Raw genomic sequence first — 15,617 nt, 5'->3', positions numbered from 1 at the left:
AGAGTCAGTAGTTTAACTCTGAACCAGACAGAACAGAGTCAGTAGTTTATCTCTGAACCAGACAGAACAGAGTCAGTAGTTTAACTCTGAACCAGACAGAACAGAGTCAGTAGTTTAACTCTGAACCAGACAGAACAGAGTCAGTAGTTTATCTCTGAACCAGACAGAACAGAGTCAGTAGTTTAACTCTGAACCAGACAGAACAGAGTCAGTAGTTTATCTCTGAACCAGACAGAACAGAGTCAGTAGTTTAACTCTGAACCAGACAGAACAGAGTCAGTAGTTTATCTCTGAACCAGACAGAACAGAGTCAGTAGTTTATCTCTGAACCAGACAGAACAGAGTCAGTAGTTTATCTCTGAACCAGACAGAACAGAGTCAGTAGTTTATCTCTGAACCAGACAGAACAGAGTCAGTAGTTTATCTCTGAACCAGACAGAACAGAGTCAGTAGTTTATCTCTGAACCAGACAGAACAGAGTCAGTAGTTTATCTCTGAACCAGACAGAACAGAGTCAGTAGTTTAACTCTGAACCAGACAGAACAGAGTCAGTAGTTTATCTCTGAACCAGACAGAACAGAGTCAGTAGTTTATCTCTGAACCAGACAGAACAGAGTCAGTAGTTTAACTCTGAACCAGACAGAACAGAGTCAGTAGTTTATCTCTGAACCAGACAGAACAGAGTCAGTAGTTTATCTCTGAACCAGACAGAACAGAGTCAGTAGTTTATCTCTGAACCAGACAGAACAGAGTCAGTAGTTTATCTCTGAACCAGACAGAACAGAGTCAGTAGTTTAACTCTGAACCAGACAGAACAGAGTCAGTAGTTTATCTCTGAACCAGACAGAACAGAGTCAGTAGTTTATCTCTGAACCAGACAGAACAGAGTCAGTAGTTTATCTCTGAACCAGACAGAACAGAGTCAGTAGTTTATCTCTGAACCAGACAGAACAGAGTCAGTAGTTTATCTCTGAACCAGACAGAACAGAGTCAGTAGTTTATCTCTGAACCAGACAGAACAGAGTCAGTAGTTTATCTCTGAACCAGACAGAACAGAGTCAGTAGTTTATCTCTGAACCAGACAGAACAGAGTCAGTAGTTTATCTCTGAACCAGACAGAACAGAGTCAGTAGTTTATCTCTGAACCAGACAGAACAGAGTCAGTAGTTTATCTCTGAACCAGACAGAACAGAGTCAGTAGTTTAACTCTGAACCAGACAGAACAGAGTCAGTAGTTTATCTCTGAACCAGACAGAACAGAGTCAGTAGTTTATCTCTGAACCAGACAGAACAGAGTCAGTAGTTTATCTCTGAACCAGACAGAACAGAGTCAGTAGTTTATCTCTGAACCAGACAGAACAGAGTCAGTACTTTAACTCTGAACCAGACAGAACAGAGTCAGCATAACACAGCTTTTGATGTCTTCTCCCCGCTTGTCTCCCCCTCCCCCGTCTCCCCTCCTCTCCCCCTCCCCGTCTCCCCTCCTCTCCCCCTCCCCCGTCCCCCCTCGTCTCCCTCCCTCGTCTCCCCCTCCCCCGTCTCCCCTCGTCTCCCTCTACCCGTCTCCCCTCGTCTCCCTCTCCCCCGTCTCCCCTCGTCTCCCTCTCCTCCCCCTCCCCGTCTCCCCTCGTCTCCCTCTCCCTCGTCTCCCTCTCCCTCTCCCCCGTCTCCCCTCGTCTCCCTCTCCCCTGTCTCCCCTCGTCTCCCTCTCCCCGTCTCCCCTCGTCTCCCTCCCTTGTCTCCCCCTCCCCGTCTCCCCTCGTCTCCCTCTCCCCCGTCTCCCCTCGTTTCCCTCCCCCGTCTCCCCCTCCCCGTCTCCCCTCGTCTCCCTCTCCCCCGTCTCCCCTCGTCTCCGTCTCCCCTCGTCTCCGTCTCCACCTCCCCGTCTCCCCTTGTCTCCCCCGTCTCCCCTCGTCTCCCTCTCCCCCGTCTCCCCTCTCCCCCGTCTCCCCTCGTCTCCCCCTCCCCCGTCTCCCCTCGTCTCCACCTCCCCGTCTCCCCTCGTCTCCCCCGTCTCCCCTTGTCTCCCCCTCCCCCGTCTCCCCTTGTCTCCCCCCGTCTCCCCTCGTCTCCCCTCTCCCCCGTCTCCCCTCGTCTCCCCCTCCCCCGTCTCCCCTCGTCTCCACCTCCCCGTCTCCCCTTGTCTCCCCCGTCTCCCCTCGTCTCCCTCTCCCTCGTCTCCCTCTCCCTCTCCCCCGTCTCCCCTCGTCTCCCTCTCCCCTGTCTCCCCTCGTCTCCCTCTCCCCGTCTCCCCTCGTCTCCCTCCCTTGTCTCCCCCTCCCCGTCTCCCCTCGTCTCCCTCTCCCCCGTTCCCCTCGTTTCCCTCCCCCGTCTCCCCCTCCCCGTCTCCCCTCGTCTCCCTCTCCCCCGTCTCCCCTCGTCTCCGTCTCCCCTCGTCTCCACCTCCCCGTCTCCCCTTGTCTCCCCCGTCTCCCCCCGTCTCCCCTCGTCTCCCTCTCCCCCGTCTCCCCTCGTCTCCCTCTCCCCCGTCTCCCCTCGTCTCCCTCTCCCCCGTCTCCCCTCGTCTCCCCCTCCCCCGTCTCCCCTCGTCTCCACCTCCCCGTCTCCCCTCGTCTCCCTCTCCCCCTCTACCAAACCAGCTGGATACTAAGCTCTTCCTCAGTTAGCTGTTTGAACTGAGGTTAGAATCTCTCTGGTCAAGGTCTTTTAGTAGTCAGTCAAAACAAAATGCTTTCAAATCTAGTCAATCTACATGCAGCTCCCTGCTGAGCAGAGATGGGATGTGATGGGGTGTTTAAAGGCTTGACGTTAGCTTTGACCTCGACGCTGTTCCTCTAAACCTGTCTGCATTTCATCCCAGTTGTAGGCTTTGCATTTGGATATCTGAGGCACCCATTTCATTTATTATGTCCAGGAAAATCCCCGAAAATGTGAAATGTCAGGCAGAAAAGAATCCAATGTTAATTGTTATCCGTGCTGAGAGGTGCTGTGTCTGGGGACTTAGTTTAATGAGATCAAAGTTATAGAGATGAAAACTGGAGCTGCCAAGCTGTAAAAAGGTATGAAATTCGGGCCAATAATGTAGTTGCTTTTTGAAGTGAAGAATGTTTCTTACGTTGAACTTTTTTTCTGAGCTCAAAGTCAAGACATCTATCAAAGAGAAAGAGTCTAACAAGAAAAATAACTTTCACTGGGTTTTTTTTTCACATGGGAGCATAGATTAGCATTGTGGAGACTGAGTCTTCTTGGGCCTCCCCTCTGAGCCTGGTTCCGCTCTAGTTTGTCCTGGCCACTGTGCTTTTGTTTCTGCTTGCTCTTTAGGGTTTAGGCTGAGGTTACTGTATAAGTGTTATGGTTTAGGCTGAGGTTACTGTATAAGTGTTAGGGTTTAGGCTGAGGTTACTGTATAAGTGTTAGGGTTTAGGCTGAGGTTACTGTATAAGTGTTAGGGTTTAGGCTGAGGTTACTGTATAAGTGTTATGGTTTAGGCTGAGGTTACTGTATAAGTGTTATGGTTTAGGCTGAGGTTACTGTATAAGTGTTAGGGTTTAGGCTGAGGTTACTGTATAAGTGTTAGGGTTTAGGCTGGGTTACTGTGAAAGGGTTAGGGTTTAGGCTGAGCTTACTGTAAAACTGTTATGGTTTAGGCTGAGGTTACTGTATAAGTGTTATGGTTTAGGCTGAGGTTACTGTATAAGTGTTATGGTTTAGGCTGAGGTTACTGTATAAGTGTTAGGGTTTAGGCTGAGGTTACTGTATAAGTGTTAGGGTTTAGGCTGGGTTACTGTAAAAGGGTTAGGGTTTAGGCTGAGGTTACTGTAAAACTGTTATGGTTTAGGCTGGGTTACTGTAAAAGGGTTAGGGTTTGGGCTGTGTTACTGTAAAAGGGTTAGGGTTTAGGCTGAGGTTACTGTAAAACTGTTATGGTTTAGGCTGGGTTACTGTAAAAGGGTTAGGGTTTGGGCTGTGTTACTGTAAAAGGGTTAGGGTTTAGGCTGAGGTTACTGTAAAACTGTTACGGTTTAGGCTGGGTTACTGTATAAGTGTTAGGGTTAAAAAGGGCTATATAAATAAATGTAATTGATTTATTGATATTGAGTATCCCTTGTCCCCCTGCAGCCCCTGACGTCTCTGTCCCTGGCTGACTCTAAGCTGAAGACAGACCTGACCATTGTGCTGAATGCTCTGGGCAGCAACACCAGTCTGACCAGGGTGGATATCAGTGGGAACGCCATGGGAGACATGGGGGCTAAGATGCTGGCCAAGGCCCTGCAGATCAACAGCAAACTAAGGTGAGGAGAGGACTGTCTCAGACACTCTGATGATGGTTTGGAGAGGAGAGGACTGTCTCAGACACTCTGATGATGGTTTGGAGAGGAGAGGACTGTCTCAGACACCCTGATGATGGTTTGGTGAGGAGAGGACTGTCTCAGACACTCTGATGATGGTTTGGAGAGGAGAGGACTGTCTCAGACACTCTGATGATGGTTTGGTGAGGAGAGGACTCCCTCACACAGTCTGATGGTGGTTTGGTGAGGAGAGGACTGTCTCAGACACTCTGATGATGGTTTGGTGAGGAGAGGACTGTCTCAGACACCCTGATGATGGTTTGGTGAGGAGAGGACTGCCTCAGACAGCCTGATGATGGTTTGGTGAGGAGAGGACTGTCTCAGACACTCTGATGATGGTTTGGAGAGGAGAGGACTGTCTCAGACACCCTGATGATGGTTTGGAGAGGAGAGGACTGTCTCAGACACTCTGATGATGGTTTGGAGAGGAGAGGACTGTCTCAGATACGCTGATGATGGTTTGGAGAGGAGAGGACTGTCTCAGACACTCTGATGATGGTTTGGAGAGGAGAGGACTGTCTCAGACACTCTGATGATGGTTTGGTGAGGAGAGGACTCACTCAGACACTCTGATGATGGTTTGGAGAGGAGAGGACTGTCTCAGACACCCTGATGATGGTTTGGTGAGGAGAGGACTGTCTCAGACACTCTGATGATGGTTTAGTGAGGAGAGGACTCTCTCAGATACTCTGATGATGATTTGGTGAGGAGAGGACTGCCTCTAGACACTCTGATGATGGTTTGGTGAGGAGAGGACTCCCTCACACAGTCTGATGGTGGTTTGGTGAGGAGAGGACTGTCTCAGACACTCTTATGATGGTTTGGAGAGGGGAGGACTGCCTCAGACACCCTGATGATGGTTTGGTGAGGAGAGGACTGCCTCAGACACTCTGATGATGGTTTGGAGAGGAGAGGACTGTCTCAGACACTCTGATGATGGTTTGGTGAGGAGAGGACTGCCTGAGACACTCTGATGATGGTTTGGTGAGGAGAGGACTGTCTCAGACACTCTGATGATGGTTTGGAGAGGAGAGGACTGTCTCAGACACTCTGATGATGGTTTGGAGAGGAGAGGAGAGGAGAGGACTGTCTCAGATACCCTGATGAGGGTTTGGAGAGGAGAGGACTGTCTCAGACACTCTGATGATGGTTTGGTGAGGAGAGGACTGTCTCAGACACTCTGATAATGGTTTGGAGAGGAGAGGACTGTCAGACACTCTGATGATGGTTTGGTGAGGAGAGGACTGCCTCAGACACTCTGATGGTTTGGTGAGGAGAGGACTCCCTCACACAGTCTGATGGTGGTTTGGTGAGGAGAGGACTGTCTCAGACACTGTGATGATGGTTTGGAGAGGAGAGGACTGTCTCAGACACTCTGATAATGGTTTGGAGAGGAGAGGACTGTCTCAGACACTGATGATGGTTTGGAGAGGAGAGGACTGTCTCAGACACCCTGATGATGGTTTGGAGAGGAGAGGGCTGTCTCAGACACTCTGATGATGGTTTGGAGAGGAGAGGACTGTCTCAGATACCCTGATGATGGTTTGGAGAGGAGAGGACTGTCTCAGACACTCTGATGATGTTTGGTGAGGAGAGGACTCTCTCAGATACTCTGATGATGGTTTGGAGAGGAGAGGACTGTCGCAGACACTCTGAGGATAGTTTGGAGAGGAGAGGACTGTCTCAGACACTCTGATGATGGTTTGGAGAGGAGAGGACTGTCTCAGACACTGATGATGGTTTGGAGAAGAGAGGACTGTCTCAGATACCCTGATGATGGTTTGGAGAGGAGAGGACTGTCTCAGATACCCTGATGATGGTTTGGAGAGGAGAGGACTGTCTCAGATACTCTGATGATGGTTTGGTGAGGAGAGGACTGTCTCAGATACTCTGATGATGGTTTGGAGAGGAGAGGACTCTCTCAGATACTCTGATGATGGTTTGGAGAGGAGAGGACTGTAGCAGACACTCTGATGATAGTTTGGTGAGGAGAGGACTGCCTCAGACACCCTGATGATGGTTTGGTGAGGAGAGGACTGTCTCAGACACTCTGATGATGGTTTGGAGAGGAGAGGACTGTCTCAGACCCTCTGATGCTGGTTTGGAGAGGAGAGGACTGCCTCAGACACTCTGATGATGGTTTGGAGAGGAGAGGACTGTCTCAGACACTCTGATGATGGTTTGGTGAGGAGAGGACTCCCTCAGACACTCTGATGATGGTTTGGAGAGGAGAGGACTGTCTCAGACACCCTGATGATGGTTTGGTGAGGAGAGGACTGTCTCAGACACCCTGATGATGGTTTGGAGAGGAGAGGACTGTCTCAGACCCTCTGATGCTGGTTTGGTGAGGAGAGGACTGTCTCAGACACCCTGATGATGGTTTGGAGAGGAGAGGACTGTCTCAGACCCTCTGATGCTGGTTTGGAGAGGAGAGGACTGTCAGACACTCTGATGATGGTTTGGAGAGGAGAGGACTGTCTCAGACACCCTGATGATGGTTTGGTGAGGAGAGGACTGTCTCAGACACTCTGATAATGGTTTGAAGAGGAGAGGACTGTCAGACACTCTGATGATGGTTTGGAGATGAGAGGACTGTCTCAGACACTTTGATGATGGTTTGGTGAGGAGAGGACTGTCTCAGATACTCTGATGATGGTTTGGAGAGGAGAGGACTCTCTCAGATACTCTGATGATGGTTTGGAGAGGAGAGGACTGTAGCAGACACTCTGATGATGGTTTGGAGAGGAGAGGACTGTCTCAGACACTCTGATAATGGTTTGAAGAGGAGAGGACTCCCTCAGACACTCTGATGATGGTTTGGAGAGGAGAGGACTGTCTCAGACACCCTGATGATGGTTTGGTGAGGAGAGGACTGTCTCAGACACCCTGATGATGGTTTGGAGAGGAGAGGACTGTCTCAGACCCTCTGATGCTGGTTTGGTGAGGAGAGGACTGTCTCAGACACCCTGATGATGGTTTGGAGAGGAGAGGACTGTCTCAGACCCTCTGATGCTGGTTTGGAGAGGAGAGGACTGTCAGACACTCTGATGATGGTTTGGAGAGGAGAGGACTGTCTCAGACACCCTGATGATGGTTTGGTGAGGAGAGGACTGTCTCAGACACTCTGATAATGGTTTGAAGAGGAGAGGACTGTCAGACACTCTGATGATGGTTTGGAGATGAGAGGACTGTCTCAGACACTTTGATGATGGTTTGGTGAGGAGAGGACTGTCTCAGATACTCTGATGATGGTTTGGAGAGGAGAGGACTCTCTCAGATACTCTGATGATGGTTTGGAGAGGAGAGGACTGTAGCAGACACTCTGATGATGGTTTGGAGAGGAGAGGACTGTCTCAGACACTCTGATAATGGTTTGAAGAGGAGAGGACTGTCAGACACTCTGATGATGGTTTGGAGATGAGAGGACTGTCTCAGACACTTTGATGATGGTTTGGTTAGGAGAGGACTCTCTCAGACACTCTGACGATGGTTTGAATGATGAAATATTTGAGTATTATGAGTAATTGTTTTGAGATGTGCTCTGATGATTCTCTCAGTCTGTCTCTCTGTTAAAGTGTGTTACTGTAGATACCAGACAGTGGGAGCGTTTGATATGTGATTGATAGATGATTCTCTCAGTCTGTCTCTCTGTTAAAGTGTGTTACTGTAGATACCAGACAGTGGGAGGGTTTGATATGTGATTGATAGATGATTCTCTCAGTCTGTCTCTCTGTTAAAGTGTGTTACTGTATATACCAGACAGTGGGAGGGTTTGATATGTGATTGATAGATGATTCTCTCAGTTTGTCTCTCTGTTAAAGTGTGTTACTGTAGATACCAGACACTGGGAGGGTTTGATATGTGATTGATAGATGATTCTCTCAGTCTGTCTCTCTGTTAAAGTGTGTTACTGTAGATACCAGACAGTGGGAGCGTTTGATATGTGATTGATAGATGATTCTCTCAGTCTGTCTCTCTGTTAAAGTGTGTTACTGTAGATACCAGACAGTGGGAGGGTTTGATATGTGATTGATAGATGATTCTCTCAGTCTGTCTCTCTGTTAAAGTGTGTTACTGTAGATACCAGACAGTGGGAGCGTTTGATATGTGATTGATAGATGATTCTCTCTGTCTCTCTGTTAAAGTGTGTTACTGTAGATACCAGACAGTGGGAGCGTTTGATATGTGATTGATAGATGATTCTCTCAGTCTGTCTCTCTGTTAAAGTGTGTTACTGTAGATACCAGACAGTGGGAGCGTTTGATATGTGATTGATAGATGATTCTCTCAGTCTGTCTCTCTGTTAAAGTGTGTTACTGTAGATACCAGACAGTGGGAGGCGTTTGATATGTGATTGATAGATGATTCTCTCAGTCTGTCTCTCTGTTAAAGTGTGTTACTGTAGATACCAGACAGTGGGAGGGTTTGATATGTGATTGATAGATGATTCTCTCAGTCTGTCTCTCTGTTAAAGTGTGTTACTGTAGATACCAGACAGTTGGGAGGCGTTTAGATATGTGATTGATAGATGATTCTCTCAGTCTGTCTCTCTGTTAAAGTGTGTTACTGTAGATACCAGACAGTGGGAGCGTTTGATATGTGATTGATAGATGATTCTCTCAGTCTGTCTCTCTGTTAAAGTGTGTTACTGTAGATACCAGACAGTGGGAGCGTTTTGATATGTGATTGATAGATGATTCTCTCAGTCTGTCTCTCTGTTAAAGTGTGTTACTGTAGATACCAGACAGTGGGAGCGTTTGATATGTGATTGATAGATGATTCTCTCAGTCTGTCTCTCTGTTAAAGTGTGTTACTGTAGATACCAGACAGTGGGAGCGTTTGATATGTGATTGATAGATGATTCTCTCAGTCTGTCTCTCTGTTAAAGTGTGTTACTGTAGATACCAGACAGTGGGAGCGTTTGATATGTGATTGATAGATGATTCTCTCAGTCTGTCTCTCTGTTAAAGTGTGTTACTGTAGATACCAGACAGTGGGAGCGTTTGATATGTGATTGATAGATGATTCTCTCAGTCTGTCTCTCTGTTAAAGTGTGTTACTGTAGATACCAGACAGTGGGAGCGTTTGATATGTGATTGATAGATGATTCTCTCAGTCTGTCTCTCTGTTAAAGTGTGTTACTGTAGATACCAGACAGTGGGAGCGTTTGATATGTGATTGATAGATGATTCTCTCAGTCTGTCTCTCTGTTAAAGTGTGTTACTGTAGATACCAGACACTGGGAGGGTTTGATATGTGATTGATAGATGATTCTCTCAGTCTGTCTCTCTGTTAAAGTGTGTTACTGTAGATACCAGACAGTGGGAGCGTTTGATATGTGATTGATAGATGATTCTCTCAGTCTGTCTCTCTGTTAAAGTGTGTTACTGTATATACCAGACAGTGGGAGGGTTTGATATGTGATTGATAGATGATTCTCTCTGTCTCTCTGTTAAAGTGTGTTACTGTAGATACCAGACAGTGGGAGCGTTTGATATGTGATTGATAGATGATTCTCTCAGTCTGTCTCTCTGTTAAAGTGTGTTACTGTAGATACCAGACAGTGGGAGCGTTTGATATGTGATTGATAGATGATTCTCTCAGTCTGTCTCTCTGTTAAAGTGTGTTACTGTAGATACCAGACAGTGGGAGGGTTTGATATGTGATTGATAGATGATTCTCTCAGTTTGTCTCTCTGTTAAAGTGTGTTACTGTAGATACCAGACAGTGGGAGCGTTTGATATGTGATTGATAGATGATTCTCTCAGTTTGTCTCTCTGTTAAAGTGTGTTACTGTAGATACCAGACAGTGGGAGGGTTTGATATGTGATTGATAGATGATTCTCTCAGTCTGTCTCTCTGTTAAAGTGTGTTACTGTAGATACCAGACAGTGGGAGCGTTTGATATGTGATTGATAGATGATTCTCTCAGTCTGTCTCTCTGTTAAAGTGTGTTACTGTAGATACCAGACAGTGGGAGGGTTTGATATGTGATTGATAGATGATTCTCTCAGTTTGTCTCTCTGTTAAAGTGTGTTACTGTAGATACCAGACAGTGGGAGGGTTTGATATGTGATTGATAGATGCTTCTGATCTGTTTCACCAGGACGGTGATCTGGGATAAGAACAACATCAGTCCTCAAGGTCTCCAGGATGTAGCAGCTGCTCTGGAGAAGTGAGTAGCAATGGGATTCTCTGTGTGTGTGTGTGTGTGTGTGTGTGTGTGTGTGTGTGTGTGTGTGTGTGTGTGTGTGTGTGTGTGTGTGTGTGTGTGTGTGTGTGTGTGTGTGTGTGTGTGTGTGTGTGTGTGTGTGTGTGTGTGTGTGTGTGTGAACTGTAACAGGGAGGAAGGATGTAGCAGACGTATGAGGATGTCTCAAGAGGGGGAAGGGGATGGAGGGGAGGGGAAGGGGGATGGAGAGGAGGGGAAAGGGGATGGAGGGGAGGGGATGGAGAGGAGAGGAAAGGGGAGAAGGGGATGGAGAGGAGGGGATGGAGAGGAGGGGAAAGGGGAGAAGGGGATGGAGAGGAGAGGAAAGGGGAGAAGGGGATGGAGAGGAGAGGAAAGGGGAGAAGGGGATGGAGAGGAGGGGAAAGGGGAGAAGGGGATGGAGAGGGGAGAAGGGGATGGAGAGGAGGGGAAAGGGGAGAAGGGGATGGAGAGGGGAGAAGGGGATGGAGAGGGGAAAGGGGAGAAGGGGATGGAGAGGAGGGGAAAGGGGAGAAGGGGATGGAGAGGGGAGAAGGGGATGGAGAGGAGGGGAGAAGGGAAGAAGGGGATCTAGGGAGAGGAGGGCATGGCATGGGAGAGGAGGGAAGAGGAGAGGAGAGGAGGGAAGAGGAGAGCCTCTGGAAAGAGATGGATCTCCTGGGTGGGGAGATACTGTGGTGGAGGCAGAAACACAACCAGAGGACCAATGGAGATCTAGCTAGTACTGTAGTGAATATGACCAGAAACACAACCAGAGGACCAATGGAGATCTAGCTAGTACTGTAGTGAATATGACCAGAAACACAACCAGAGGACCAATGGAGATCTAGCTAGTACTGTAGTGAATATGACCAGAAACACAACCAGAGGACCAATGGAGATCTAGCTAGTACTGTAGTGAATATGACCAGAAACACAACCAGAGGACCAATGGAGATCTAGCTAGTACTGTAGTGAATATGACCAGAAACACAACCAGAGGACCAATGGAGATCTAGCTAGTACTGTAGTGAATATGACCAGAAACACAACCAGAGGACCAATGGAGATCTAGCTAGTACTGTAGTGAATATGACCAGAAACACAACCAGAGGACCAATGGAGATCTAGCTAGTACTGTAGTGAATATGACCAGAAACACAACCAGAGGACCAATGGAGATCTAGCTAGTACTGTAGTGAATATGACCAGAAACACAACCAGAGGACCAATGGAGATCTAGCTAGTACTGTAGTGAATATGACCAGAAACACAACCAGAGGACCAATGGAGATCTAGCTAGTACTGTAGTGAATATGACCAGAAACACAACCAGAGGACCAATGGAGATCTAGCTAGTACTGTAGTGAATATGACCAGAAACACAACCAGAGGACATATTTCTTAAGTCAGTTGAGAACAAACAGGTAAGTCAGTTGAGAACAAATTCTTATTTACAATGACGGCCTACCGGGGAACAGTGGGTTAACTGCCTTGTTCAGGGGCAGAACGACAGATTTTTACCTTGTCAGCTCGGGGATTCGATCAAGCAACCTTTCGGTTACTGTCCCAACGCTCTAACCACTAGTCTACCTGCCGCCCCATGGATCAGGTAGCCTACTGTGGTGAATTATTATGACCAGAATCCAAATGATGATACAGCAGGCTGCTGTGGTGAGGAAAGAAAACAGTGAGGTTATTGTGTATCTCTCTGCTCCGCTTGGGTCTGGGCCTGCTGTTCATCCCTGGCAGCACAGACAGGGTGGAGAGAGAGAGCGAGAGAGAGAGAGAGGTTAGCAGAGAGAGAGAGGTAGAGGAGAGGGCTGAGGAAGAGAGAGGGTGGGGGAGAGGAGAGAGAAGAGGGGTGGGGGAGAGGAGAGGAGAGAGAAGAGGGGTGGGAGAGAGGAGAGAGAAGAGGGGTGGGGTGAGGAGAGAGAGAAGAGAGAGGGTGGGGGAGAGGAAAAATAGAGAAGAGAGAAGGGGGTGGGGGAGAGGAGAGAGAAGGGGGTGGGGGAGAGGAGAGAGAAGAGGGGGGAGAGGAGAGAGAAGAGGGGGGAGAGGAGAGAGAGAAGAGAGAGGGTGGGGGAGAGAGAAGAGAGAGGGTGGGGGAGAGAGAAGAGAGAGGGTGGGGGAGAGAGAAGAGAGAGGGTGGGGGAGAGGAGAGAGAAGAGGGGTGGGGAGAGGAGAGAGAAGAGGGGGTGAGGAGAGAGAGAAGAGAGAGGGTGGGGGAGAGGAAAAATAGAGAAGAGAGAGGGTGGGGGAGAGAGAGAAGAGGGGTGGGGGAGAGGAGAGAGAGGGTTGGGGAATCGGGAGAGAGAGAGAGAGAGAGACTGAGAAATATAGAGACAGAGAGAGAGAGAGAGAGAGAGAGAGAGAGAGAGAGAGGGGAGGAATGGCAGACAAGCACCAGACAGGGTACCATGTGATTGGCTGTCTATGAATTTAGAGCTGAATGATATTAGAATCCACTCAGTCATGAGTGTCTGGCCAATTTCTTTGTTTCATCCTCATTTAAATAGAATCTACATTCTGTAATTGCTGCATAACAATAAGCGGTGGCTGGCTGGACGCTTACCTAGCGCCCTGTGATGAATCTGGGAGGCTGGTGATTTGTAATTTCCTTTGTGATGAGGATGGATGTGGACCCTGTGGTACACATGGTGGAGAGGAGGGGGGAGAGAGAAGGGGAGAGATGGGAAGAGAGAGGGGAGAGGGAGAGAGAACGTCACATACATATGGTAGAGAGGAGGGGGGAGAGAGAAGGGGAGAGATGGGAAGACAGAGGGAGAGAGACCGTCACATACACATGGTGGAGAGGAGGGGGGAGAGACTGTCACATACACATGGTGGAGAGGAGGGGGGAGAGAGAGGGAGAGGGGGAGAGACCGTCACATACACATGGTGGAGAGGGAGAGGGAGAGAGACCGTCACATACACATGGTGGAGAGGAGGGGGGAGAGAGAAGGGGAGAGATGGGAAGACAGAGGGAGAGAGACCGTCACATACACATGGTGGAGAGGAGGGGGGAGAGACTGTCACATACACATGGTGGAGAGGAGGGGGGAGAGAGAGGGAGAGGGGGAGAGACCGTCACATACACATGGTGGAGAGGGAGAGGGAGAGAGACCGTCACATACACATGGTGGAGAGGAGGGGGGAGAGAGGGGGGAGAGAGGGGGAGAGACGTCACATACACATGGTGGAGAGGAGGGGGGAGAGAGGGGGGGAGAGAGGGGGAGAGACGTCACATACACATGGTGGAGAGGAGGGGGGAGAGAGGGGGGGAGAGAGGGGGAGAGACGTCACATACACATGGTGGAGAGGAGGGGGGAGAGAGAGGAGGAGAGAGACCGTCACATACACATGGTGGAGAGGAGGGGGGAGAGAGAGGGGGAGAGACGTCACATACACATGGTGGAGAGGAGGGGGGAGAGAGAGGGGGAGAGACGTCACATACACATGGTGGAGAGGAGGGGGGAGAGAGGGGGAGAGACGTCACATACACATGGTGGAGAGGAGGGGGGGAGAGAGGGGGAGAGACGTCACATACACATGGTGGAGAGGAGGGGGAGAGAGAGGAGGAGAGAGACCGTCACATACACATGGTGGAGAGGAGGGGGGAGAGAGGGGGAGAGACGTCACATACACATGGTGGAGAGGAGGGGGGAGAGAGGGGGAGAGACGTCACATACACATGGTGGAGAGGAGGGGGGAGAGAGAGGAGGAGAGAGACCGTCACATACACATGGTGGAGAGGAGGGGGGAGAGAGAGGAGGAGAGAGAGCGTCACATACACATGGTGGAGAGGGAGAGGGAGAGAGAGGAGGAGAGAGACGTCACATACACATGGTGGAGAGGAGGGGGGAGAGAGAGGAGGAGAGAGAGCGTCACATACACATGGTGGAGAGGAGGGGGGAGAGAGAGGGGGAGAGACGTCACATACACATGGTGGAGAGGAGGGGGGAGAGAGAGGGGGAGAGACGTCACATACACATGGTGGAGAGGAGGGGGGAGAGAGAGGAGGAGAGAGACCGTCACATACACATGGTGGAGAGGAGGGGGGAGAGAGGGGGAGAGACGTCACATACACATGGTGGAGAGGAGGGGGGAGAGAGAGGAGGAGAGAGACCGTCACATACACATGGTGGAGAGGAGGGGGAGAGAGAGGGGGAGAGACGTCACATACACATGGTTGAGAGGGAGAGGGAGAGAGAGGAGGAGAGACGTCACATACACATGGTGGAGAGGAGGGGGGAGAGAGGAGGAGAGAGACCGTCACATACACATGGTGGAGAGGAGGGGGGGAGAGAGAGGGGGAGAGACGTCACATACACATGGTTGAGAGGGAGAGGGAGAGAGAGGAGGAGAGACGTCACATACACATGGTTGAGAGGGAGAGGGAGAGAGAGGAGGAGAGACGTCACATACACATGGTTGAGAGGGAGAGGGAGAGAGAGGGGGAGAGACGTCACATACACATGGTGGAGAGGGAGAGGGAGAGAGAGGAGGAGAGAGACGTCACATACACATGGTGGAGAGGGAGAGGGAGAGAGAGGAGGAGAGAGACGTCACATACACATGGTTAGCAGATGTTAATGCGAGTGTAGTGAAATGCTTGTGCTTCTAGTTCTGACAGTGTCACGACTTCCACTGAAGCTGGTTCCTCTCCTTGTTCGGACGGCGTTCTGCGGTCGGCGTCGCCGGTCTTCTAGCCATCATCCATCCACTTTTCATTTTCCATTTGTTTTGTCTTGTCTTCCCACACACCTGCTTCCAATTCCATCATTACATGTTGTGTATTTAACCCTCTGTCCCCCCATGTCCTTGTCCAGAATAGTTTATTGTAAGTGTATGAGCACGTTTATCTGGTGAGCGACGGGTTTTGTACCCAGTGATTGTTTGTTCTGATTCCGGTGTTTTTATTATTAAACTGCTCCGTTGTAAACCCAGTTTTTGCTCTCCTGCGCCTGACTTCTCTGCCGCCAGTACGCAGCCCTTACACCGTGCAGTAATATCTAACACGGAATCGAACAATTCCACAACAACTACCTAATACACACTAATCTGAAGGGGTGAATGAGAATATGTACATATAAGTATATGGATGAGCGATGGCC

The 15,617-nt window shown here is 49.6% G+C and overlaps 1 protein-coding gene across 4 annotated transcripts in view; it reads left to right on the top strand.

Moving 5' to 3' along the window:
- LOC106572945 (F-actin-uncapping protein LRRC16A) overlaps positions 1-15,617 on the top strand; it is a 190,037-nt gene that overhangs the window by 112,462 nt on the left and 61,958 nt on the right. For all 4 annotated transcript variants that reach the window (XM_082959202.1, XM_082959203.1, XM_082959205.1 and 1 more), the window contains 2 exons: positions 4,081-4,253; positions 10,417-10,485. In XM_082959202.1, coding sequence (XP_082815328.1) covers positions 4,081-4,253; positions 10,417-10,485 — 242 coding nt within the window. The remainder of the gene's footprint in view (positions 1-4,080; positions 4,254-10,416; positions 10,486-15,617) is intronic.

The sequence above is a fragment of the Salmo salar genome, chromosome 02, assembly GCF_965601325.2.
Source record: "Salmo salar chromosome 02, fSalSal1, whole genome shotgun sequence".
Lineage (NCBI taxonomy): Eukaryota > Metazoa > Chordata > Actinopteri > Salmoniformes > Salmonidae > Salmo > Salmo salar.
This window is presented reverse-complemented; position numbering and strand designations above follow the sequence as displayed.